The sequence below is a fragment of the Microtus oregoni genome, unplaced genomic scaffold (genome assembly GCF_018167655.1).
Source record: "Microtus oregoni isolate MIOR12 unplaced genomic scaffold, Mior012 000037F_ref0000500, whole genome shotgun sequence".
Taxonomy (NCBI): Eukaryota; Metazoa; Chordata; class Mammalia; order Rodentia; family Cricetidae; genus Microtus; species Microtus oregoni.
Window position 1 is genome coordinate 16,387,883 of NW_024543096.1, and position 24,320 is coordinate 16,412,202.

At 42.2% G+C, this 24,320-nt stretch overlaps 2 protein-coding genes across 2 annotated transcripts in view; both read left to right on the forward strand.

Annotated features, from left to right (window-relative positions):
- Positions 1–10,195, forward strand: part of Psmd14 (proteasome 26S subunit, non-ATPase 14) — an 83,657-nt gene extending 73,462 nt beyond the window's left edge. Inside the window, exons 11-12 of the mRNA XM_041631670.1 lie at positions 7,123–7,185; positions 9,809–10,195. Of these exons, the coding sequence (XP_041487604.1) occupies positions 7,123–7,185; positions 9,809–9,907 (162 nt within the window). The 3' untranslated portion in view covers positions 9,908–10,195. The remainder of the gene's footprint in view (positions 1–7,122; positions 7,186–9,808) is intronic.
- Positions 10,196–14,354: 4,159 nt separating this feature from the next.
- Tbr1 (T-box brain transcription factor 1) lies at positions 14,355–23,948 on the forward strand. Its single transcript, XM_041631681.1, has 6 exons — positions 14,355–15,181; positions 15,739–15,893; positions 16,396–16,517; positions 17,073–17,231; positions 18,323–18,384; positions 21,409–23,948. The coding sequence occupies exons 1-6, from the start codon at positions 14,490–14,492 to the stop codon at positions 22,265–22,267; spliced, it is 2,049 nt and encodes a 682-aa protein (XP_041487615.1). The 5' UTR covers positions 14,355–14,489; the 3' UTR covers positions 22,268–23,948.
- The last annotated feature ends 372 nt before the right edge of the window (positions 23,949–24,320 follow it).

The window sequence follows — 24,320 nt, forward strand, 5'->3', positions numbered from 1 at the left end:
GTGCCTGGAGTGAGTGTGAGGTGGAATAGGAGGCAGTTAAAGAGTTTGTTTTGATCAGAGGCACAGCATACCCAGAGCCTGACTTTAGGAGTTACACTAAATGGTTATGTTGTTGTAGTGGCAGTGGGGATGGAGGCCTCACCGGTTGAATTCTGTGAAAAGAGGAAAATTGAAGACGAATTTAACATTTCCTGCCTATGTGACTAGTAGTGTGTTGGTAGCAGTAGCCTTTTCACTGTAGATAGAAAGGAATGAAGAAAGATATTTTTCAAAAACTGGACATTCAAAATAACAGGTCTCCTTGTGGTATTTTTACATGCTCTGTTTTGGTTGATTCTCCCCTTTCTGTCCCCATTCCTTCTCCACTCTGATGTCACATGTGTTCTGTTGCTTCTCCCTGCCCCACTTCCTGTTGTTTCCCCTCTCACTGCTTCCTTTCTAGTTCTGTGACCTTTACCAAGATACACACATAAATATCCAAAGTTACATTTCTTCAACAGTTTAGAATGTAGGATTGAAAATTAATAATGCTGGGCAGTGGTGGCCGCGCCTTCAGTCCTAGCACTCAGGAGGCAGAGGCAGGTGGATCTCTGAGTTTGAGGCCAGCCTGGTCTATATAATGAGTTCCAGGCAGGACAGCCAGGGCTGCACAGAGAAACACTGTCTCAAAAAACAAACAAAACAAAACAAAAAAAAAAAAGGAAAAAAAATTAATAAAAAGTAAAGGCTGAAATTCAAGATTTGGGAGTTGTAGTTAAGACTGATTATTGTAACCCGGTCAGTGGTGGTGTACACCTTTAATCGCAGCACTTGGGAGGCACAGAGGCAGGGGATCTCTCTCTGAGTTCCAGGACAGCTAAGGCTACACAGAGAAACCCTGTCTCAAAAAGCCAGAACAAAACAAAAGACTGGTTATTGTTATACCAGAAAGTAAAACTTTGTTTTTAAATACTATAGTATACATAAAAAAATTACTGTACAAGAAACAGAATATAAGATTCAACAAATGTAATAGCAGGTCATTGAAAGAACTAAGGTTTGCCATAAAGCCAGTGGGGTCTTCAAAACTCCATTCCAGCAGTTAGGTTAGGTTTGGACAAGTGTGTCCTAGAGCAGAATTTCAGCTGGAAACCCTGGTAAGCGAGTTCTTCTAGTGGTGCTTTCATACTGTGGGGATGATGAAGACAGAAAATAGTAGTTTATCATTTAAAGTAGTTAACCTTTTATTGTAAAAAGAAAGAACAAGTGTTATTCAGCAGACTGTAGGAATGATTTTTATTTCTCTGTAACATTACATTTAAGTAAATTCATATTTCCTTCTGCCAGGAAATAACCTATTTATGGTTACTGCTGCCCATCCATAGAAGTTTTTTTCCTATATTACAGTTTTAAAAATCTCTGTAGCACTAAAAATCTTGTAAGGTTTAGTTAAAAAATGAAAACAGTGTGTAAGCTGTGATATGAAGAGTCCAAATTTGGGAATGTAATTCCCTCTGTGATTGAAAGAAAACGGTGAAGTTTTTATAGTAACACTTAAAATACACAAGGAAGGCCCATACTACCAGTTTTTCATGGCATTCTTTTTAATTGGCTGGGTTTTAAAAACTAAGGTAATTATTGTTAGATGCCAGTCAGGTCCTAAAGTAAAATGAGTTTGGAGATAATTAAATTCTTCTGGTCTGAATTCTATACAGGAGTTCTGCTTGATTATTATTGTAATAATTCACATGGTTGTTCTAATGACTAGGCTGTAACTCCCGCAGCACTGTGTTCCAAACCCCTCATCTATGGAGACTAAAATGCTGCTGCTAGATTTTAAAACTCTAATGTTTCATTACATATTTGTAAATGAATGTATAGGTCAAAAGATGGATTACAAAAGATCATTTTAAGAATAACATAGAAGCCAGGCATTGTGGTATACACCTTTAATCACAGCAGTCTGGAAGAAGAGGCAGGTGGCTGTCTGTGAGTTCAAGGTCAACCTGGTCTACTGAGAGAGTTCCAGGACAGCCAGAGCTATTACACAAAGAAACCCTGTCTCCAGGAAAACAAACAAACCCCCACAGAAACAAAAATCTTGCCTGATAGCTTACTTTTTGGATAAATGAGATAATTTTATATTAATTCATATAAACTAAGTATAATTATTAGGTAGAAAATTTTTGTGCTCATGTACTTAGATAAGAAAAACTAGATTAAATATTGAGGAAAATGCGTCAAATCATCATTATTTGAATGTAATGTGATAGATTATTTACAATGAAACAGAAATCCAAGAGAATAAGGAGATAACTTTCAGAACTGTTTTGTCAGGAATGTTATAGGTGGTTAGAATGCTTTTTAAAACAAATGATCAAAAGAATTAGAAAAAAATGGTATTTAGCATGAAAAAGTTTCTACCTTATTAAAGGAAAAAACCAAACAAGTAAACAAAACTTAAAATATTAAAAGCTTATGAAACATGCTGCCAGTGGGAGTATTCTATAATATTTTACAGGTTGTATTTATTTTGTGTGTATGAATATGTATGTATGTGTGTATGCATGTTTACTATGGCATGGGAGGCCAGAAGAGGACATTTGATCTTCTGGAACTAGAGTTACAGAAGGTTGTGAACTGCCATATTGGTGCTAGGAACTGAATGAATTCTCTGGAAGAATACTAAGGGTGTTTAACAGCTGAGCCATCTTTCCAGTCTCTTGAAAATGATATTTATTTTAAATATATGTCATAAGTCAACATTGTTTTAGTAACATTGTCATCTTTAAGATAGGAGATAGAAAATTCTATACTTATGTAACTCCTGATGTTCTGTTTTTTAAATTTCTAATGTCATGTTAACTCAAAATAGCAATTGCTTAAATATAATTAAAGTTCTCTCTTACACTTTAAGGCCAGTTTGAAACTTCAGAGTCAGATTCTGATTCCTTCTGTTTTTCTGTTCTTCTTTCACTATTGACATCCATCTCTTAATCATAAGGTTCAGTGCCGCTGCTAATCCTAAGTTTACAACTGGGGAAAAGGAAAACCAAAGGGATGAATCCTTTTCAGGAACTTTTGTATAGTCCAGCCAGAAGCCTGACTATCTCTTATTGGCGGAACAGGGCCCAGTGAGCACCCCTGGCAGCAAGAAAGTTTATATAATGTAGTCTTGTAGCTGAGAACATTGATTCCTGTAGGAAAATCAGACAAAATAAAAAGAAAGCAAGATGGATATTGGCAACTAGCAGATACTACCAGAAACTTCTCTTCCTCCCTTTCTTCTCTTTTGACAGAATCTCTCACAGAACCCTGACTGGGACTTAATATTTATACTGAGCTGGCCTCAAACTCTCAGATCCCCCTGCCTCTTCCTTCTGAGTACTGAGATCAGAGGTGTGCGCCAATATGCTAGCTTACCAAAACCCCTTTTGTTTTTCAAAAGACTGGGTTACAAATTGCTGTTATATATGCAAATGTTTACATACTCATGGGATCTTTATTTTATATCCCCTATTTGATTTTATTATGCTTTAAAATTGGATTTCCTGTTAAGATTTTTGCAAAGGGCCGGGCGGTGGTGGGAGTTCGAGGCCAGCCTGGTCTACAAGAGCTAGTTCCAGGACAGGCTCCAAAACCACAGAGAAACCCTGTCTCGAAAAACCAAAAAAAAAAAAAAAAGAAAAGATTTTAGCAAAGGATCTGTGTGAGGTTGTCTGGTAAATCATGTATTTGGCTTTATTACTATTCATGATTCACCATCTAAAGAAATGAGGTTTCCTCCTTACAAATGTTACTGTGAGTCTGGGCAGTGGTGACGCACACCTTTAATCCCAGCGCTCAGAGGCAGAGACAGGTGGATCTATGAATTTGAGGCCAGCCTGGTCATAGTGAGTTTCAGGACAGCCAGAGCTACATGGTGAGACCCTGTCTCAAGAACATACATACATATATACATAGACACATTTATACATGCATACATATGCTGCAATTTAGTGTTGGTAGTCGTCAAAAGTTTTGTTGTCCTTTATATCCATGTTTCTTCTATCTTAGGAAGTTTACATATTGCTTCATGTTTGTTCACTTTGCTTTCCAAAATATATCTTGTAAAAGCCTTTTATTTAGACTTTCTGCCTCTCTAATCAATATTAGTTTTATTCATAGTCACTATGAGATATAAAATTTAAAGTTACAAAAGAAATAAACATTTAGCAGTTACACAGAGATTGTTTACTGGTTAAAAACATAATATATGCCATTCTAGCTTTTTTGTCCTTTGTTACATGAAAAATAAATTGCTCTATTGATGCTGTTTAAGAGTGTGTACTTCAATGAAATTTCAACATGTTGTAGAATGAAGAAAGAATGCCAGTAAAGAAAAAAGGGGCTTTTCAGAGGTATATGTGGAAAAAGACATGTTAAAAAGCAGTGGTTAAGGGACAGGAGAGAAACAGGTGTTGGATAATTAATTGTACAGGTGTTCAGGAAAGTGGAGTTGCTCTGTGTCTGTCTGTCAGGAATGCTAGTGACATGCCAAGGGTCCAGTTTCTATTAAAAGATAAATAATGATGAAATTTGAGATATTGTTCATTTGAAAATTTTGATCATTAGTAGGAAAAAAAAGAGTGGTGTTAATGGTTTTAGTAAAAGTCTCTTTAAGATAGAGGGTACATTTGAGGGGATTATGATCACATAGCAGACCAAATTCCAAGAATTTCTTAGAACTGTGCAGACCGTGCATGATGGGATAGCCATCTGGGGGTCTTTGTTGATAAACTGTTAAAAGCGTTTCTAGTGTGAATAGCCACAAACATTTTCAGTGCTTTTTTGTTGGTTGAGTAAACCGAAGAGCACGAATGCAAAAGCAAATTCTGAAGCCAAATCACAGAAGTTGCCATAAACACAGAAGTTCCCTAGTGAGGACACTGCCTGTGCCTGAATTTCATTTGTTTCTGCTGCTACCATTTCTTAATTTTTCCTGGGGACTAGCCAGATTAGAGCTGTGAGTGAAGACAGACTGGGCTTGCCCAGATGGTAGATAGATCTAGGTAACTTAGGTAGGGAGACAATACTGAGGACTTGGATGGCGTGACCACGTCTCTCTTATACTGGAAGGGATGTGCGTACATCTCCTGTCGTGGGGGTTTGCAACCTTAGTGTATGCCTGAATCTGCAGCTGCTCCTCCTCTCCCAGATGGCACCCATGGCTGGGAGTACTTTTTACCATCTGCACTTCTCAAAGAGTTTGTGAACTCTCTTTAATTATTGGGGATGGAAAAACTAATTGCTAAAGTGGTTAAATGTTGTTCAAGATTTTAAAATTTTATCGGTGCTTTTTATATCATTTTTCCTTTCAAATAATATTAAAAGGCTTAAGTGCTTTTGACTTTCATCTTTGTATATTTGCCATCTTTGATACTTACATTAATCCAAAATATTCTCTAATGATTATTTATATGTGAATTGGTATTTTGAGCCAAATTCCAAAACTCTTGCCTCCTTCCAGTACTGCAATGAGTACTGTTGTTGCCATGTGTGTGGAACAGCTAATGCTGAATGGGTACGGAGTACACACTCAGGAGAATTGAGCCATTCATCTAACACGTTTTCAAGGCAGCAAAGTACATTGTCACAATTTTGAAAGTAATTTAGAAAGATAAACTATATTGCCTTTCAGTCATTTTTGTAAAACATTGAAAAGTAGGGAAAGCAATTCCTAGTTAGAAATACTTTCATAACTAGCAGGGACTAACAGAGTGACATCTGACTTGGAAAATGAACATATTCTCTGTCTGGGGAATTCTAGTTGGAGTGTTTGTGCCTTGAATTTTTTCCTGCTTTCAGGTTTGAATGTAATTTCTAATACGTTATAAATAAGCACCCTCTAGTCACCAGCAGACACAAGAGATAGTCACCATCTTTTCTCTTTAGGCAGGTTCTACTGGTGAAAATTCTCTAGATATTTTGTCCATTTATAAAATTAGACACTTGCCATCTTTGCTCATTTTCAAGTTCTCTGTTTACAAAACTATTAAGAAGGTGTGAAATACAGCCAAACTTCCCAGTTTATGGGAAATGTCTGATGATTGCATTTCCTACATGTTCATTGTTCACACATGAAGAAATTTGGCAGCTGTGAGATTATTAAGTTTAGAGTGTCCAAATCTAACCCTCACTGGGATTTGGGTTTCCTGCTTTCTGACACACTATTTTACCCCTTTTCTACCGTCTGTGGTAAATGCTGTGGTAGCATTATGGAGGTGGTGATCTTTAAGTCTCTTCATCTTCTCTTTATCGGATGCCATGAATAAATCATAGACCATGAGTTCAGCAGATACAGGCTCTGTCTTTAGGCCTAATATACCCACTGTCCAAATGCAGACCTGGTCAGGTTGAAACTCTCTGTGAGAGGCTCATGGGATGGTTTCGAAAGGGCAAGGCTGCAGTTCTAGTCTAGATGTTCTAATTAGTATGAGGGATTTTTACTAGAAAGCATACTGTAACTCACAAAGAATTTGTAGTTAACTCTGAAGTAGTAGATGGTTTTCATGTGCTGTTAATCAGATTTTTAATTTCTGGAATTAATTTGATGCTAAAAACTTGAAATTATTTCTTTAGGCTTACTTCATGTGGAATTGTGAGTTTTTTCTTAATGTGTATTGTAGAAATTTAAAGATGTATAGTGATCAACTTACGATGGCATATGTTAGATCAAAACTCAGCAGATCTTTTCCTCCTTACTGATACCAAATAGATACACACAGGCTAGACGGGCAAAAGAAATGAAGGAGAAATGGGAACTTGAAGGGGGAAGTTAGGGGAGGAGGGCAGAAAAAGAGGAATTTAGTAGCAAAGACGCTACCCCATACTCCCAGCTCCCCATCTCTCCGGTGCCATTCAGTGATCCAGTGTGATATTTTCTGGTATTGTTTATATATTTCTTAAGTGTTTCTAAATGTTGGTAGTAATAGTGTTCATTACCCCAAAGATTGTTTTGGATTAACAAAATTGCTTTTTTCAACAAATTGTTTTAATAAAAGATGCTTTGAATGGGAGTTCTGATCCCCTTCGCTTTGGTGGTTATCCGTCAGTGGGAAAATAAACACAGAATTCAGAACTCTCCTTTGTGTTCACTCACAGGCTGTAGAAGAAGAAGATAAGATGACACCTGAACAGCTGGCAATAAAGAATGTTGGCAAGCAGGTGAGGAGACTGTAATAGGTTATACAGTCACGTGCTAACATGCTCTTGTAGCGTTAAGACTATTTTAGGGACTATCATTTTTTCTTGCCTATTTATACTACATCTTTCTTCTGTCATTTAAACATAGTAAAATTTTAAAGGCCACTATATTTATTAGATATCAGATTCTCTTTGTTATCTGTAGAGAATAAATGATAAATCTCTACTGTGACACACTGTCTATTCTTAGTGAAAATAGTATACTAAAAATAAATGACACTTGATTCCTGAGTTAAGTTTACTGTAGATGAGGTAAAATAAAAAGGATGGTAGGTTTATTTAACTAATAACGATTTTGTTAATGATACATTTATCAGTAGGTAGGTAGTATTGCTATAGATTTACTTCATATGTAACAATTTTTAAAGATACATTTTACTGTATAGCTGACACCCTGAGAAAGTTTAGAATTCTATTGACTACTTGGTGAGAAAGGATTTAAATAGTGATTCTTTTGCCCTTCTAAGATGAAATATATATTTAAACCTGGTTATCAGAGGATGGGGGAACATACCCAGCAATTAAAAGAATCTACAGATTAATTAGACTGTTTTTCTAAAGAATGTTGATTACATTTTTCCCCATTTCATGGAACATGGTTATCATATTGCTGATGTTGGCAGAATCTTGATATTTCAGATGCAAGACACTAAGCTGTCTTTGCTTGCAGCCATCCTACCATATGCTCTGATCCCATCACATCTCACAAGCTATGTAGGTTTGGGCCAGGACCATTCTTGGATGGGAAATCTCTAAGAATCACCCAGCTGCCACAAGTAATGTAGATAACTGATAAATGAGTTACCAATTCACTGTAAAACCAATTAGTCCAGCAGAGTAGTAGGGGCAGAGGTCTGACTTTATCATAAATTATAAATTTGTGATATGTACAAATATGGGTACATTCTAGTTATTACAGTTTAAAAATGAGTACCCTCAAATCAGAATAAAATGAAGTTCATCTTATTTTCCAGTCTGTGAGGTATCAGCCTTGTTTTCATTTTCTTCTGCTTATTTTCATCTAATATATGTTAGATTACCAGTTTGGAACATTACCCTCTCTAGAACTCACTAAATAAATTACTTTCTGAGGCCGTGGTTTCTTGTGTATTTTCTTTAATGGCCCACAGGAAAATGAAAGGACTAAATTAAAACTGAAACTGGAAAATGTATAATTGATGTTTAGAAATCATCAGGGTCACTAGGTGTTGCTGGTGCATGCCTGGTGGCAGAGGCAGGCAGAGCTCTGAGTTTGTGGCTAGTGTGGTCTTTAGAGAGAGTTCCAAGACATCCAGGGCTAAGCAGAGAAACTCTGTCTCAAAAACAAACAAAACAAAACAAAACAAAACAAAAAAAAAAAAAGCAAGAGCAAAAAAAAAATCATCAGAATCATGGTGTTTTGTTTTCTTCGTTTGTTTTGTTTTTTTTTAAGGCAGAGTCTCACTGTGTAGCCCTGGCTGTCCTGGAACTTGCTATATAGATCAGGCTGGCATCAAGAGTCTCAGAAATCCTCCTGCCTCCACTTCCCCAAGTGTGGGATTAAGGCCTGAGAAAGGTGCCCATGTTTTACATGCATGTGTTAACTAGGTCACTGGCCTGCTTTCCTCCTGCTGGTCTTTGTAGGACCTTCATCTGGAATGTGTTCAGGGCCAGCCCTAATAGTACCGTAGTCTAATCATTGAATCCCTTGTAGCGTGTGTTCTTTCAATTGTAAGAAGTTGGTGTGTTGAAATTATGAACAAGAAAAGCAGAGCTAAGAGTTATACAAGCCAGGGAAGAAGACTTGTATAAAGTTATAAATCTTAGGGATTTTAAAACACATATAAGAGAATAATGCTTTAAGATCATTTCTTATTGCTAGTAATATTTATTTTAAGCTTTCAAATTTAGCTGAAATAACTTATTTGTCCTTAAATATAGTAAACATTTAATTTTTTTGTTTTATTATAGTGCAGTTTTAAGTTTCATTTTTAACCTTATTTTAAAATGGATCTGATCAGGTTTCAGTCATGCCTGTTTAAGTTCCAGTGATACAATTTTTCAGAATAGCTGGATGAAGCATTCTTAATATTTTAGAATAAATCCAAATTATATTTAAAAATTTCAATTACATTGGCTTTTGATCCAAGAATATTTCTGAATAATTCTCTTGAAATATTAAGATTTACAGAATTTATTTTTTACTATTTATATTATTCACATTACCTGCTTACCTATACCTTAAATAAACCTTCATCAGACATTAAAATATGTTAATGACAGAATGTACTCATGCATATATAAATGCATAAATGCACCTTTTAAAAAACAGGTGAGTTTTACCTGTTACCCTTTCTGAAAATCTGTGGAACTTATCTATAACTAGCATTGATTGCATAAATCTGTCTTTCATTGGGTAATTCTTTTAGTTTCCGTTTAACAAATTTAGAAGCCTCAATCAAGAATGTAACAATGTGTTGGAAAAGCTGAGTGGTAAAATATGTGTAAATTTAGGCTTCATTACTAATTTAATCTGCTCTTGGGAAAAAAATTAGTTTACCAGTAACACAGCTATCTTTTTCTTCTTTTACTTTTTTCCTTTTAGGATCCCAAACGTCATTTGGAAGAACATGTGGATGTGCTTATGACTTCAAATATTGTCCAGTGTTTGGCAGCAATGTTGGATACTGTTGTATTTAAATAAAGCAACCTAGAGAGCTGTCAGTGACACTCTCAGTGTCCTTCCTTCATTGTCCTACTGCTCACAGTGGAGCTCTGCAGGTGATGTGGTGGCATGGAGTCACCTGTACCACCTCCATCCCCGTTGTGCAGCTGCTTCTGGTTATTTAGTCAGGGTTTGCAGATTCCAAAGTTGTTCAGGAATACATCAAAGTGGACAAATTTTGTTAAGACCCCATTTACTATTTGAAAAAATCAGTAGCACAAATATATTTTGATTGTTGCTTACAAAATAAAATACATTTACAATCCATGTCTCCCGAGGTCTTTTTGGCACTGGGTGGAAGTGACAGAATAACATTTGACAGTACTTTGGAAATCTCACACAAAGCTATGTTTCTCATCGCGTTTTGAAATCTTATAACACATGAAGCATCACTGTGATAACAAAACTTCACAAATTAGTGATCGCCATTAGTGAGTGGCTTCCTCATTAGTGAGTAACCCAGATAAATATTGTTTTTTTTTAAAAGCCTTTTTCTCAAACCAGCATTATTTATTCATATCTTAACATATTACACTTTCAGGATTTCAGAAAAGTTCATTTAAAAGGTGGGCAATTTTAAACTCACAATTTGAAGAGTATATTCTACAAACAATTTTGAAACTGTCTAGAAGTTGACTGCTGGGAACACCAGTAGATTTTCATGTAGCCCAGGCATAGAAAATAAATAAATAAATAAATAAATAAATAAATAAATAAATGCTGGTGTGAATTGAATGTCATGAGTGTATAAACAATAGTTGTTTCCCGAATTAACGTTGAAGTACTCAGTGTTAGGTATAATAGTATGGCTTATTGGCAGTTCTCATAGCTTCTCACATAAAGAAAATACATAGTCATATCCCCTTATATAATAAATACTTACTGAAAAGCAATTTACTGAATACCCCCAGTAGTAGCTAACAGTATGGAGACAGATTTAATTCTAGGTTGTACCCTTGTGCAAATATGGTGAAAGTTTTTCTAACTCTGTGAAAGGAGGGTTGTACTTACTGGTTAACGTTAGGCTTCACTAGGGGTAGCATGCATGTCATGCATAGTATACCCAAATACCAGATATTTCCACAGTTGTGTTTATACTCTTCCCCTCTGATGACTGTCAGAAACCGAAGGTAGAATTGTCTTACGTTCCCAGCATCTTTCAGTCAGTCAGTCTGTCTGTCTGTCTCTTGTGGAATGATATGTTCTGGTTATTTCTTGTCTTATAGTTTCTTTTAGATATAGTATTTTGTTAACTGCAACATTAAGTTATTGGCATTGCATCTAATTATTTAAAATTAAAATAAATGGGTAGAATTTTCTCTTGACTAATCCACACTTAAGGGCATGATTTTTTTAGATACAGAGTTTTCACTATAATTAGGTTCAATGACAATTTTCACAGATATTGGAGAACTAGGGTGTGTGTGTGTGTGTGTGTGTGTGTGTGTGTTAAATAGAGTGGCCTCGGGGGGAAAAAGCTTCAGTATTTCTAGGGCTGGACTCGGCATTCAGGTTGAGTTTCCTGAGAATCCCTGAATCACTAAATTCTGTGACTAGGAAGGCTTACATTGCCCTCCCTGCCTTGCTCTTATTTGACCTTGTGGACTTCCTTGGTTTCAAATAGCCACAGACCACTTCTTCCTGCCTGCTTTATGTTGGAAACACTATCAGTTTCAGTACCTTGGCACAATCTTTTAATTTGGTAATCATGTCTTTTTAAAAATATTTTTAAGTTGATCAAAATCAGGTCGTCCTAATAGACACTTAGCAAATACCTTTGTCTAGCAATATATTACCATTTTACCAGCAGCCTGATACCCTAGGCACATTAGGCGTTGAACCAACTTGTTAAACACGAGCTAGATACACCCTACCCCCAACAGAGGTGATGAGGAGCTAAAGATAGTCTAGTAACAAACCCCCGTGTTATTAGTGCAGAGATAAAACTGCACACTATTGAAACTGATTTGCCTGGACCAGTGCTACAGTCCAAGTCCCACCCAGTCTTCTGTCGAGAGTCCCCATTTCCTTGTGAATATACACAAAGTTCAAGGCAAAACGTATATACAAGGAACCACTGAATTTTGGGCTGATTATTGAAAGTGGGTCACAGTTCCTGTTCACCTCCAAATTCAATTTCTAGGGAAGGCACATACCTTTTCAATCTTCACACTTTGTTGGTCACTTTGGCATTCCTTATGTTTTTAAGAGCCAGTATTTTTTAAGGTGTCCAAAGCTTATTTGATATCTCCCATTCATGTGAACTTAAGACTCTGTGTCATGCTCAGGGGGCAAGATGATGTAAGAATCAGGAGAGAGAGAGGCACCTGGTGAAAGAAGCGAGGGATTCAAAGACAGAACACACAAGCAACTTAAATGGGGCGAAAGTGGCAGCAAAAATTAAGGGAAGAAAACATCAAATACCATCCTAGCTTTTCATCACCACCACTAACCCGGTGCTCCAATGCCTGAACAGCTAAAATCCTGCCTGTTTAAGAAGCTTTCTGGCCAGGACCTGAGGTTTGCTTTCAAAGGGAAAACGGGTCTGGCGTTATTTTTTTCTCCCAGAAAATTGCTTCTTGATTCTGAGACATCTGATCATCAACTTGTCCTGCCTATGGCCACCAGTGCTGGGCCTTGCTCCTGCACCCTTAGGAGGCCAAAACTGGTACCTTCTTGCAGCCAGTGGCAGCACAGCACAGGCTCAGCACTGGCCGACTGGCTGTTTACTAAACTCCACCACATCCCGAATCTGTTAACTCTTCTCTGACCATACCCAAGTCCCACCCCACGTTTCCAGCCTTGAACGCTGCTGCTCTGGCCAGGGATACTCGGGCGGCTGGATTGAAGACAGATGCTCCACCTGTGTGCCTTATGGGTGGAGTTTGAGCCTTTGTGGTCCCAGCCTGACATGATCGCCTGGCGCTCCCTAAGTGTCCGGGAGCCCGTCGCCTCTTGACCACCTTGCTGGCCCGAGTTGAGCTAAGCCCGGTGTTGACTCCGCATTCCTGTGCCTACCGCCTTCAGGGAGGAAAGCTACAGAGCAGATTGGCAATGCCTGGCCCCACGCAGCAGGTCTGGGGTCGTTGATCTCAGGTGCTCTAGGCTTGAGGCTGGCCTCCTGTGGAGTAGGTACTGGGAGATCTTTTTTTCCCTACACCTCGGAGTTGCTTGGTGTTATTGTGCAAAATCTCTTTAAACCGGTTCTTTTCTCTAATCCAAAATTACTGGCATGGATTCTTTTTCTCTCCCTCTGGATTATGTAAACATTACACACACACACACACACACACACACACACACACACACACACACACACACACGAGTTCAGTAAGATCACTGCGTTGACACCACTTCCACTCTGTCTCCCCAGATCAACGCTTCTAGTGAACCCATTTGCACTGGGGATTCAGCCCTCTCTTTTTCCTGGCGAGGCTTATGAACCTGTCACCAAGCCAGGGCCTCCTTCGAAAGGAGGAAGTGCGGTGGGACTCAAAGGATACATGGCGCCCGCCCCCAGCTAGCTGCTCTTCAGATGATCTGCAACCAAGTTGGCTGATAAAATATTTAGTAACGACCCAGTAAACATGACTGCAAATACATTAAGGCACTTCGGTGCGGCGGCTTATGATTATTTCAAAACTTAAAAAGGAGATCATAGATTGTCACTGTTTCTGTACCCCAGCCGGAAACCGAACCTTCCCGAGGTGGGTTGATGGGTGGGTGAGCTGCTTCGCCTCCACTTCTCCTCTCTCCAGCTTAGGGCTGAAGCTTTCAGCACCGGAGGTTTGTTTATTTATTTATTTAGTCCTGCGGTTTAAAGGTGGGGGAGGGGGCGTCAAGGACACGCAGTACCTACACACAAAGCACAGACTCAGGTGTATGTGCTTCTGTGTATTAACTGGAAAAGACAGACTCTGGAAGTTTTACAGGGCGAGAAGAGGCCACCGGCTCGCGCTTTGTATACTTTGCACTTGAAATCGTTACATTCAACTGAATATTTGGCTCATTCAGATCCGAAAAGTCTCCTAGCATCATCGAATTCCCTCCTCCGCCCCTCCTCTCTAAAGAGAGAAAGGGGGGGGGGGTTAGGAAATGTTTAGTAAATTGCACATCTTTGAATCTTCCTAAAGCAGTGGTCACAAAGCTTAAAGGTGACATAACAGAGCTCACGTAAACCAACACACTTTCCCCTCCCCACCCCCAAGCCAACAATAAAATCATCCCCTTCAATTTGCCATGATCGTCGCGACCAGGAGCCAGGTGATTATCCTAATTAATGTCTATCTAATTAAATTACTGTCAGCAGCTAACCAATGGCAGGAGCCGTTTCATCGGCTGCATAAGCAGCAAGATCAAAAGTGAGCCTTTTCTGATTGCTGCATAGTGTCAATTGGCCAATCTCTTCTCCCAGGGGAAAAAAAAAGTAAATCAAACCTTTGAGAAGCATTTGCTGGTTGAAGTGCTTTCTGTCTAGTGAGGGGTCTGTGGATTCCTAGTTTATGATAAACAGGACTTTAAAACCCAGGGACGGGAGGGCGAGCGTTCAGGTTCTAGAGCTATGCAGCTGGAGCACTGCCTCTCTCCGTCTATCATGCTCTCCAAGAAATTTCTCAATGTGAGCAGCAGCTACCCACATTCGGGCGGATCTGAGCTTGTCTTGCACGATCATCCCATTATCTCGACCACTGACAACCTGGAGAGAAGTTCACCTTTGAAAAAAATTACCAGGGGGATGACGAATCAGTCAGATCCAGACAATTTTCCTGACTCCAAGGACTCACCAGGGGACGTCCAGAGAAGTAAACTCTCTCCTGTCTTGGACGGGGTCTCTGAGCTTCGTCACAGTTTCGATGGCTCTGCTGCCGATCGTTACCTCCTCTCTCAGTCCAGCCAGCCACAGTCTGCGGCCACTGCTCCCAGTGCCATGTTCCCGTACCCCGGCCAGCACGGACCGGCGCATCCCGCCTTCTCCATCGGCAGCCCTAGCCGCTACATGGCCCACCACCCGGTTATCACCAACGGAGCTTACAACAGCCTGCTGTCCAACTCCTCGCCGCAGGGCTATCCTACGGCCGGCTACCCCTACCCACAGCAGTACGGCCACTCCTACCAAGGAGCTCCGTTCTACCAGTTCTCTTCCACCCAGCCCGGGTTGGTGCCGGGCAAGGCGCAGGTATACCTGTGCAACAGGCCACTTTGGCTGAAATTTCATCGGCATCAAACGGAGATGATCATCACTAAACAGGGAAGGTAATGCTACTTTTTTTTCGCTGCCGTTGTTCCAGGCGTGACCCTGGGCGAGAGCACCCAAGTTGTGACCGCCGGGCAGCGACGATGTGGGGTCGGGGAGCGGAGTGGAAAGGCGATCGGGTGCGCCCTGGAGTTGGCTGGTTTTGGAAAAGGGGAAAGTGGAAGGGATAAAAACCGCCATGGTGATGTTGGTGGCGGGGAGTCTGCTGTACTAGTGCGGTCGGAGAGTCAGTCAGTGGACAGAGCCAGACGAAGAGCCGCGGCTGCAGCCAGGCATTAGAGCAGCTCTTCAAGGTGGAGAAGCAGGTCAACCCCGCTCTTCACCCTAGCACTGATACCTGCCGGCCCCCCCAACCGCAGAGCACTCTGCTCTGTCCTCGGCTTCGGCACTACGTCTTCCCCTCTCCCATTACCCCTTTTCTATAGCAGCAAATATTCGTTCAAACACACTGCGAGGACAAGTTTTGCTTGGCTATCTGGCGCCCCGCTTCTTGCATTTAATCTCTAACATTTATTTTCTTTTTTCCTTGTTTTCTCGCCCTTTTTCATTTAAACAGGCGCATGTTTCCCTTTTTGAGTTTTAACATTTCTGGTCTCGATCCCACCGCTCATTACAATATTTTTGTGGATGTGATTTTGGCGGATCCCAATCACTGGAGGTTTCAAGGAGGCAAATGGGTTCCTTGTGGCAAAGCGGACACCAATGTGCAAGGCAAGTCCTTCCAATTAACACGTTTTCTTGACACTTATTTAGGTGAGAATGATTAATTAAAGCCTTTGTGGACTGGCTCGAGCGACTTTTAAAACGGTCAGCCAATGACTTCCCAAAGAAGAGAGGGATGGGGACAGACTGAGCGCTAGAAAGGGGAGGATTATGCAAAAGCTATTTTAATCATTCCCACTTAATGGGAAGAAATAGCGATTTAAAAAAAAAAAGCCCAGCTAATGGTCCTCAGTGTGAAGGTGTGTGTGTGTGTGTGTGTGTGTGTGTGTGTGTGTGTGTGTGTGGTATGTGGTATAGAGTTGGGGCCTGGACAGTAAACCTATTTTAATAATATCCGGTTAATAGAAGAAAGTATGCCCTCCCCCCCCCCAAACAGCTAATGGGCTTTATTGTGTAGTAAGGTGTGTGTGTGTGTGTGTGTATCATGTACTAAGGACTTGGAACTGGGCAGTGCCCAGAACATATGTAAACAAACTATTTCTTTATCAAGGAAACCGGGTCTATATGCATCCGGATTCCCCCAACACTGGGGCTCACTGGATGCGGCAAGAAATCTCTTTTGGAAAACTAAAGCTGACCAACAACAAGGGAGCATCAAACAACAACGGGCAGGTCAGTGTCTCTCTCTCTCTCTCTCTCTCTCTCTCTCTCTCTCTCTTACACACACACACCCTCTCTCTCTCATCCTTCTTTAGTTTCTAGCATCACGGAAAACTGGATAGGATTTGCTTCCATCTGTGACGATTTCGAGAATAATTTCTTCCTCCCCAGATTATATTTAATTCATTAAGTTGCTGTTTTTACCTTCCACCCGACCTCATTCTGGAATTCACCTTTCCAAACACAAATACTGATAGAATTGTATTGGAAAATAAACGCACGAGATTTGAGATTTGTAGGTTGTGAAAAATCTTTGTTCCTCTTCTAAGGAGGACTAGGGCAAAGGGGCTGATGATTGGCATAAGGGCTTCGTTTTCCCAGTGCCCAGAGAGGAGCCTGGATCCCAGAGATCCGGGTCAGTGTGTCTAGGCCACCCGTCACCGGGAGAGTCCCACAGCCAGTCTGGTGCAAGGGCCTCCAGTTGGCTCAACCCGGCCCACAGCGAGCCCCCGGGCTGGTGCGAACAGGCACGCATTAAAAGGCGCTCTCTTTTCTCTTCGCGGACAGATGGTGGTTTTACAGTCCCTGCACAAGTACCAACCCCGTCTGCACGTGGTAGAAGTGAACGAGGATGGCACAGAGGACACCAGCCAGCCTGGCCGCGTCCAGACGTTCACTTTCCCGGAGACTCAGTTTATCGCTGTCACCGCCTACCAGAACACCGATGTAAGGAGGCTCAGGGCTGGGCGCGGGCACGTGGCACCCCCTTATCCCCTGGTCTTCCTTCACCCTGCGCAGATTAGCTTTGGCCACAAATGGCCCTACAGCACGGCTTAGGACAGTGCTAGGCACCTGTCAGACCCTCCCCCAAATACCTAGCCGGTGGGGGAAGCTCTGCCTGTGTACTTCCAACCCCGTGACGGCCCCACCCCTACCCCCAGCTGTGCGGTGGACACGACTTCTAGGACCGATTTTTTTCCGAGCTTGAGTTTGGTCCTTAAACTAGAACACTTCAAAACGTGCATTTTCTTCCTTTGAGAAATCTCGCTTTCAGGAAATAGGCAGAACTACCCGGTGCATTTTATTAGCAAGTTAGAAAATCTAAAACAAAACGTTTCTAAAATCTCATAGCCGGTGTCTAAAATGAATAGATATTACTGTTTTGGGAGTTCAGAGCAGGAAAGAGAGTACATACACATTCGTAGATACGCTATGTGAAATCTCCAATAAAATCAAGTTACTGGGACTAATGGAGTTTGCTAGCACTAGAACTTTCGCAGTTTTTGCATGTTTGCAAAAACTGAGGTGACTCTCTAGAACTATAAAAGTTTTGTGTTTGGTCATATAAGTCAATATATCAGAAATGGGAATAATTATTTCAAATCAACCCAATTTTAAGATGCAGTTTACAGTCTTATTTTTTTTAATCGAGAACCAGAATTGGCCCATTTAAAAAATATCTGTGGTTAAACGCTTGAAAACAGTACAGAGTTAAAGATATTAAGGATTTTTGTCTAGGTGCATCGCACGCAGTCAGTATTTTTTAATGACTATTTGAGTCAACTTATAGCACACAGGAGAGCTAACTGAAATGCTATTGGGTCTTATTAATCTAAACCCGGCTCCACACCACAACTTTCCCAATACTTATTGCTGTTCTTCTCCTGCTGTGCTCTTAAAGTTTTGCTAGAGAACCTTTGCTGTTTAATGACTCAGTAGGCCCAAGCCCCTGTCAATGGCAGATGATATATTCTCAAACACACAACCTTCCCATGCAGAAGGTGAGATCACAATCACCCTTTCTTCTCTTTCTCCAGATTACACAACTAAAAATAGATCACAACCCCTTTGCAAAAGGATTTCGAGATAATTATGACACGTAAGTAATTTTACATGTTCCTTCGCAGATAACTGTTGAACTGGCCACTAGCTTAAGGGTCGGTCGTTGTGTTTAAGGATTCTGAAAGTCAAATGTGTGAGAAAATTGGTTGGGATTTCCCCTCCCTTATCATGTTGGTTCCCTCTCTGGTAACCTTGTGGCCTGGTATTTGTGTGATTTCGGTTAGAAGGTTTTTTTTTTTTTCCTACTTATTCTTAGCTTTCTTTCAAATCCAAAGATGTTGGCCACCCCTGGGGTTGGCTGACTGGCTGAGGAAGCTGCCCTGGTTCTTCCCAGCGTTTGTTGTGCATGTGGCTGCAGATGCTCAGTTCAGATGGGCTGTGTCTGAAATGGGGCTATTCTGCCTGAAAGTGCATGTAGCCCTGGCAGTTGTTATGGTTTCCTTGGCATATGTGACTTTTAGTTACCCATTTCCAAGTTTTGCATGGTAGCATTTCCTGTGCAGTTTACTATGGACCAAGTGAAGATGTGCTCTCCCCAGGCGAATTTGTGAACAGAGCCTAACTCAGTCTCTGCAGGCTTTGGGCAGCACTGAGGTGTGGTTGCATCTTATTCGTAAGCTTCAGAAGAAACATGGCTCCTCTTACTTTTTGCATACATGGTTTAATTAAATGTGTGGGTTCCCTTACTTTGCCCCCCCCCACCTATCTCTAGGCCCTTCTTAGAGCAAGACTGTCGTTTGGGGCAGCAGTAGATGCAAACTGAATTTTTTTTCTAGATTTGGTCTGGGATTCTCACGCAAGGACTATAGTCCCTAAGAGTTTTCAGATAGTGTTATATAGCAAATTGTAAAGTGCGATTATGTGATTTGCCTACTCTTTTTTTCTGTCTATTAAAGATAAAGAGAAATATGCACTTTAATTTCCTGGCCTTGGGATAGAGCTAAAGTGTTGACTAGGTCTTTGACTAGGAATAGATTAAATGTGTGGAGGAAGAGACAAGGAGCTCCTGTGCCCCAATCTCTAGACACCATCTCCCCTCTCAATATTTTTTATAGTAAGTGGGAGAGTAACTGGTATCTACTGACTCCAACTTTCTTACGTGTGCCCCCCAAAAGCATTTCAAAGCAGCCCCCTTCAAAATTACGAATGTGATTCTCTAGAATAAAACTTTGCTACTTCAGGGCTCAAAATATGAAAAAAGATGGACCCAAAACAGTGGAAAGAATGTGGCCCAAGAGACTAGGGATGTTGGAAGAGAGCTGTACAGATTTTTAGCTTTTAATTCTGCTAACATCTGTTCAAAAGCATTTATTTTGCACAGATCAATTCAGTAATCCCAAGTGTTTTGAGAGCTGGATGGGCATCTAAACTGTATCTTTTTCAGACTGCTTTTTTTTCTTTTAAAGAATATTGTGGTGGCAAACAGAGAAGATATTTGTACATTGCTAATTATGTTCCCTTTCTGCTTCCCTCCACTTAAAAAATTGAAGCAGGAATTAAATTTCAGGAGGGAATATTTCATTTATTTATTTGTAAGCAGAATGCCCCTGGGCAGCCATTGTAAGTCTCATCTGCCCCTGTCCTCTGGCTGCCTTCTGTTCGATAAGCCCCTCCCTTTCTTAAACCAGTGGAAGTTTGTTGTAAAGATTTTGTCTATACAAAAGGAATCCCTGGTTTTGCAGGGGGGGGGGTGAGAGGGAGTTGAGTAGTTTTAACACACTCTCTCCTCTTTAAGGTTAGTAATCTGGGCCTGGTTTGATTAGAGGGCATCCATGGGTGGGGGGCATGAGAGTTCAAGGGGTCCTAGAAGATTGCTTGGCTACACCCTGGGAAGTGGTCTCTCTTTAGGATTAAGATCTGACAATTCTAAGGCACTACTTTAAAACCTGTGTGCTGAGTAAAGACGCAAACACTCATGTGTGAGCTAAATGAGGTATGTTTGCATGTCTATGAGGAAACACATCATTGACCAACTTCAATTCTAATGGGATCACCCAGGCCCAGGGCCTAAAGTGAATATTTTATCTAAGGTTATCCCCCCCACTCCCGCCAAACACAACCTCTCTTGATTACTGGGCAAGTTCTATAACTTTCCTTTGCCTTAGTTTCCCTATCAGTACCTAAGAGAGTTGTGAGCTAAAGAAATCTACCTGAGCTTATGTAAACAGCTCCCATGTGCCCAGCCCTGCGCCTCCAAGCTCTGTAAAGAAGGGTTAGTTATTAGTGGTGGGCTGCTTGGAGGAAGGGGCTAACTCTAAGTTCCCCCCAAAAGGGCCTTTTTCCTCCTCTTTTTCTTTTAGTAATGGATCAAAAGCTGGGTAGAGAAGACTAAAGTACACTTTTTCTTCTAAAGAATTTTACTGATTATTAAGTGTTGCTTCCAAGTAGTAGCTTCTACTTTTTTGCAATGGTAGAGATGGGAACTAAAGGGCGTTCATAGGCGGCAGACAAAAGTACCTAGAGGATTCCAGCAGCAATCCTCTGGGCCTCTGGCCAGTGAAAGTCAGCCTTTGACGCTATTACCTGGACAAGTCTGTCCTCACACTTCCCTTGCGGTTTCTTCCCTGGGGATTTCTTAAACTACCTAGAAAAAGAAAAGGAATTCTCTCAACTACTCAATAAACATAGGAGGTCTTAAAAGGGTGGAGAGAGTGGGCCACTTGTTTAGAAATTTCACTCGGAGATTCCCCAGAGAGGAAAGGCCCAACGGGCAAAGAGCACCTCGGTGCTTGGATAACTCTGCCACAATTTGAGTACGATTCTGGATCAGTGGATGGAGGCCCTCATCTTGTTCCCTGTGCACTTAGCGGTAACGGGAAGATGGAAGACCTCTACTCAGCGCTTTGTGTCCGGCTCAGGGTCTTGCAGCTAAACTGGTATCCCTCCAGTTTGGGCTAGAGGGTGCGGGTCTGTGATCTTCTGCCGTCTGCACCTTGTATGGCAAACGCAACTTCCAGATGGACGGTGTGCGGGTGGGCAACACTAGAGGTGGCTTTCCCTCCAGGACCCTCAAGGGAACTCCGCGCCATCCCTCGGTTCTCTCTTTCTCCCTTCCCCTCAGGATCTACACGGGCTGCGACATGGACCGCCTGACCCCTTCGCCCAACGACTCTCCGCGCTCGCAGATCGTGCCCGGCGCCCGCTACGCCATGGCCGGCTCTTTCCTGCAGGACCAGTTCGTGAGCAACTACGCCAAGGCCCGCTTCCACCCGGGCGCCGGCGCGGGTCCCGGGCCGGGGACGGACCGCAGCGTGCCGCACACCAACGGGCTGCTGTCGCCGCAGCAGGCCGAGGACCCTGGCGCGCCGTCGCCGCAGCGCTGGTTCGTGACGCCGGCCAACAACCGGCTGGACTTCGCGGCCTCGGCCTACGACACGGCCACGGACTTCGCGGGCAACGCGGCCACGCTGCTGTCGTACGCGGCCGCCGGGGTGAAGGCGCTGCCGCTGCAGGCCGCGGGCTGCACGGGCCGCCCGCTCGGCTACTACGCCGACCCCTCGGGCTGGGGCGCTCGCAGCCCCCCGCAGTACTGCGGCGCCAAGTCGGGCTCCGTGCTGCCCTGCTGGCCCAACAGCGCCGCGGCGGCCGCGCGCATGGCCGGCGCCAACCCCTACCTGGGCGAGGAGGCCGAGGGCCTGGCGGCCGAGCGCTCGCCCCTGGCGCCCGCCGCCGCCGACGACGCCAAGCCCAAGGACCTGTCCGACTCCAGCTGGATCGAGACGCCCTCGTCCATCAAGTCCATCGACTCGAGCGACTCGGGCATTTACGAGCAGGCCAAGCGGAGGCGGATCTCGCCCGCCGACACGCCGGTGTCCGAGAGCTCGTCCCCGCTCAAGAGCGAGGTGCTGGCCCAGCGGGACTGCGAGAAGAACTGCGCCAAGGACATAGGCGGCTACTACGGCTTCTACTCGCACAGCTAGGCCGCCCGGCCCGCGCTCGCCCGCGCCCTCCCCGGCCCCTCTGCTCTGCCCCACGTCCTCCTTCCCCAGGCCCGCTCTTGCGCACTCGCTCTTTCACTTGACCCTCGATGACCGTCTGCGGGGGATAAGTGCAGGTCTCCCATTATCATTACCATTTTTGTTTTTGTTTTTTTTTTAAAAAACAAACCTCTTCTCTTTCTTTCTGCACAGCCGTCTCCGCAGTTAGCGCACCGACCTTGAACCTGGCTGTGAACCTTGTGGTTTTCCAACTTTTCTTCTGTGAAGTTATTATTATGATCCTTCCCGTCTTTTTTTTCTCCTTTTTTTTCTCACCTTCTCCTTCTTTCTCTTGGAATGAAAATTCTTCAACTTTAGGAGACCTGGGCAGTCCTGTCAGACAGCAGCGATCCCGACCCGCCTTGTCTTGGCCTCCCTATTAACCATAGGATGTTGACTCTAGAACCTGCACCCACCCAGCGCGTCCTTTCTTATACCCGAGTGGATGGATGGATGGATGGATGGTAGGGATGTTCATAATTTTAGTGGAACAAAGCCTGTGAAATGATTGTATATAGTGTTAATTTATTGTAACGAATGGCTAGTTTCTATTCTCATCGTCAAGGCACAAAACCAGTTCATGCTTAACTTTTTATCCCCCTCTTTCTTTTCTTTTTCTCCTCTCTTTCTTTCTTGCTCTTCCCACCCCCTTTGTTTTCTTGTGAGATATTAAAGATACTCTAAGAGGCTCTGGAAACATGAAACACTCCCTAAATGACCGCTCTCTCTCACTTCTCAGTTCCTCGCACGGTGTAACCACTGTGTGCCCTAGGGCACACGCAGTAGCTAAGGGGACGCCACAGGAACACCTGTAAAAGCTAGTTCGTTGTCTGTTCCTAGGCAAGCCCGTTAAGTGGCATGAAGCCCTCAAAGCAGAGTCAACTGGAGTTGTCTGTCCCCCTCTTCCTCTAAATGGAGTAGCTCCACATCAGCAATATTATTTTGCCTTATTTGTTTTTCCCCAAAGTGCCAAATCCATTACTGGTCTGTGCAGGTGCCAAATATGCTGACAAACTGTTTCTGACTCTCTTCTCAGTCCCCACACCACCTTTCTATGCTGTAAATCTTTGTAATGAATAATCTACTGATATAGATGACTGGATTGTTGGTAACTATAGTGTAGTCTAGTGAAGATGAATTGTGTGAGTTGTATATTTTACTGCATTTTAGTTTTGAAAACGATTCCCCACCACCACTTAGAGACAGCTGAAATTTGACTTCCTTGGGAAAACACTAGCATTATTGCAAGTAAGACTGATTCCCCCCAAGTCTTGTTATATTTGATAAGGAGCATTTAATCCCCCTGGAAATAGACTAGTAGGATTTCTAATGTTGTGTAGCAAACTTATACTTTTTTTGTACTTTAAAATCAATGTGAAATATGCATCATACACAATATTCAATCTAGATTCCAGTCCATGGGGGATTTTTCCTAATAGGAATTCAGGGTCTAAACGTGTGTATACTTTGGCTCTTCTGTAAATCAAATGTTGTGATTTTTATATTTGTTTTGTTTTGTCTGTGAATCGAATAATTTATACAAGTACACACTCCACTGAGAATCGTTTTGTTTTCTGCTCGTTTGTATCGTCTGTGTATAACAAGTAAAATAAACCTGGTAAAACGCTAACCATGGTGTTTGAGAGCAGTCTGCAAATGATTCCTATAGGTTATGGCTTTGAAGAGTTCAGCAAGGCTAGCCCCTTCCTTCCCTCTGCCCTGGGAGCCTCATAGTAACCACTTCCTACGCCCCCTTAGTTTTATTTTGTGGCACCACTAAGGACTATTTTCTTCTTATTTACAATTATTTCATTCTCTATGAGTGTAGTTCTCTTTACTGTTGTGGTTTTGTTTTTGTTTTTCTAGGAAAATACATGCACCTTCTTTCTCCCAACTCTGATTCTCTCTGAAGTTGAAGCAACAGGAAAAGGAGTATCTTTAGATGAGCTAAGGATCTCTTTAGATTTCACACAGCAATCTGTCAGGCATTAGGTGA

What these genes read in the sequence shown, in the direction of transcription:
- Tbr1 (XM_041631681.1), top strand. Translation starts at nt 14,490, where the DNA reads ATGCAGCTGGAGCACTGCCTCTCTCCGTCTATCATGCTCTCCAAGAAA. An exon ending in ATCATCACTAAACAGGGAAG is followed by an intron (nt 15,182 to 15,738) that starts GTAATGCTACTT and finishes TCATTTAAACAG; the next exon opens with GCGCATGTTTCCCTTTTTGA. An exon ending in TTTCGAGATAATTATGACAC is followed by an intron (nt 18,385 to 21,408) that starts GTAAGTAATTTT and finishes CCTTCCCCTCAG; the next exon opens with GATCTACACGGGCTGCGACA.